The sequence below is a fragment of the Aureococcus anophagefferens genome (genome assembly GCF_000186865.1).
Source record: "Aureococcus anophagefferens unplaced genomic scaffold AURANscaffold_2316, whole genome shotgun sequence".
Classification (NCBI taxonomy): domain Eukaryota; class Pelagophyceae; order Pelagomonadales; family Pelagomonadaceae; genus Aureococcus; species Aureococcus anophagefferens.
The window spans coordinates 1-1,001 of record NW_008706744.1 but is presented as its reverse complement, the minus strand read 5'-3'; the positions used below and the strand labels follow the sequence as shown (position 1 = coordinate 1,001).

The following is a 1,001-nucleotide window of genomic DNA, read 5'->3' as shown; positions in this document are numbered from 1 at the left end:
GGTGTCTAGAAACCTCGTGCGTTCTGGCCGTGTCCGGCGCCAATGCTGGATGGAAAACCGGACCCGCCCTGAGTATGGCATGTCCGCGCGGGCCGCGAAGCGAGTCCACGGACTGCGAGTGAGCCCCCGCGCGCCTGGCCCCTCGGAGCTAGATGCCAGCCCGGCCGCCCGTGGCGGTCGCGGCTAGGCTTGGAGTCCCAGTGCCGCAAGGCCTGGTGCCGCAAACCCCCCGGGTAGGCCCTCTAGCTGTTAACCTCTCCTAGCCTAGAGCCGACGCCGCCCTCGCCACCCTCACGACCAACCTCCGCTGCGACGGCTAGGGGGCGGCCTCCGGCCGCCACCTGGCTCGGCTCGCCAAGGTACCCCACGAACCCCCCTGGATAAGCCCACCCTAGAGCCGACGCATACGATCGACGATGGCGAGTCGCGGAGCTCCGCTATCTGGCAGTAACTTGGCGATGCGAGCTGCTGTCCTGGCGCTCTGCGCGCTGTCGTCTACGGCGTTCCGAGCGCCGCGCCGGCTTTCGGCGTCGCCGCGGCGATGCGCCGCGCCCTGCGGCGCGCTGCCCGGCGGGGCGTCGTTCAGCGTCGAGGTCTGCAATTGCGACGCCGCGCTGGCCATCGACGGGAAAGCCTGCGACGACGCGCGGGACGGCGACGTCTGGGTCGCCGCCAAGGAGACGGCGGCGCCGGCCTTCAGCCTGAGCGCGGCGATGGAGGCCGCGACGACGGACGCGCCGACCGTCGTCGTCGGCGCGCCCGCTGCCGTCGGCCGGCTCCGGCCGCGGCGCGGCGGCGCGGCGCCCGTCGTCGACGTGCTCCGCACGTCCATTCCCAAGGAGCAGACGGAGCGCTGCGCCGAGGCCCAGGCCGCGGTGCTCACGAAGCTGTTAGAGCTCTGGCTCGAGTCGCTCGGCGACGGCGACCACTTCGAGGATCTACGCGCGTCGGCGACGATCCACACGGCGGCGGCGCTCGAGAGCTTCGGCTTCGCGGAGATC

The 1,001-nt window shown here is 72.2% G+C and overlaps 1 protein-coding gene across 1 annotated transcript; it reads left to right on the top strand.

The window, feature by feature from the left end:
- Positions 1–416: 416 nt before the first annotated feature.
- AURANDRAFT_69582 (hypothetical protein) lies at positions 417–946 on the top strand (the record flags this gene model as incomplete). Its single annotated transcript, XM_009045354.1, has 1 exon — positions 417–946. A coding segment is annotated over one exon (530 nt), but the record flags the coding sequence as incomplete, so codon positions are not given.
- Between the last annotated feature and the right edge of the window lie 55 nt (positions 947–1,001).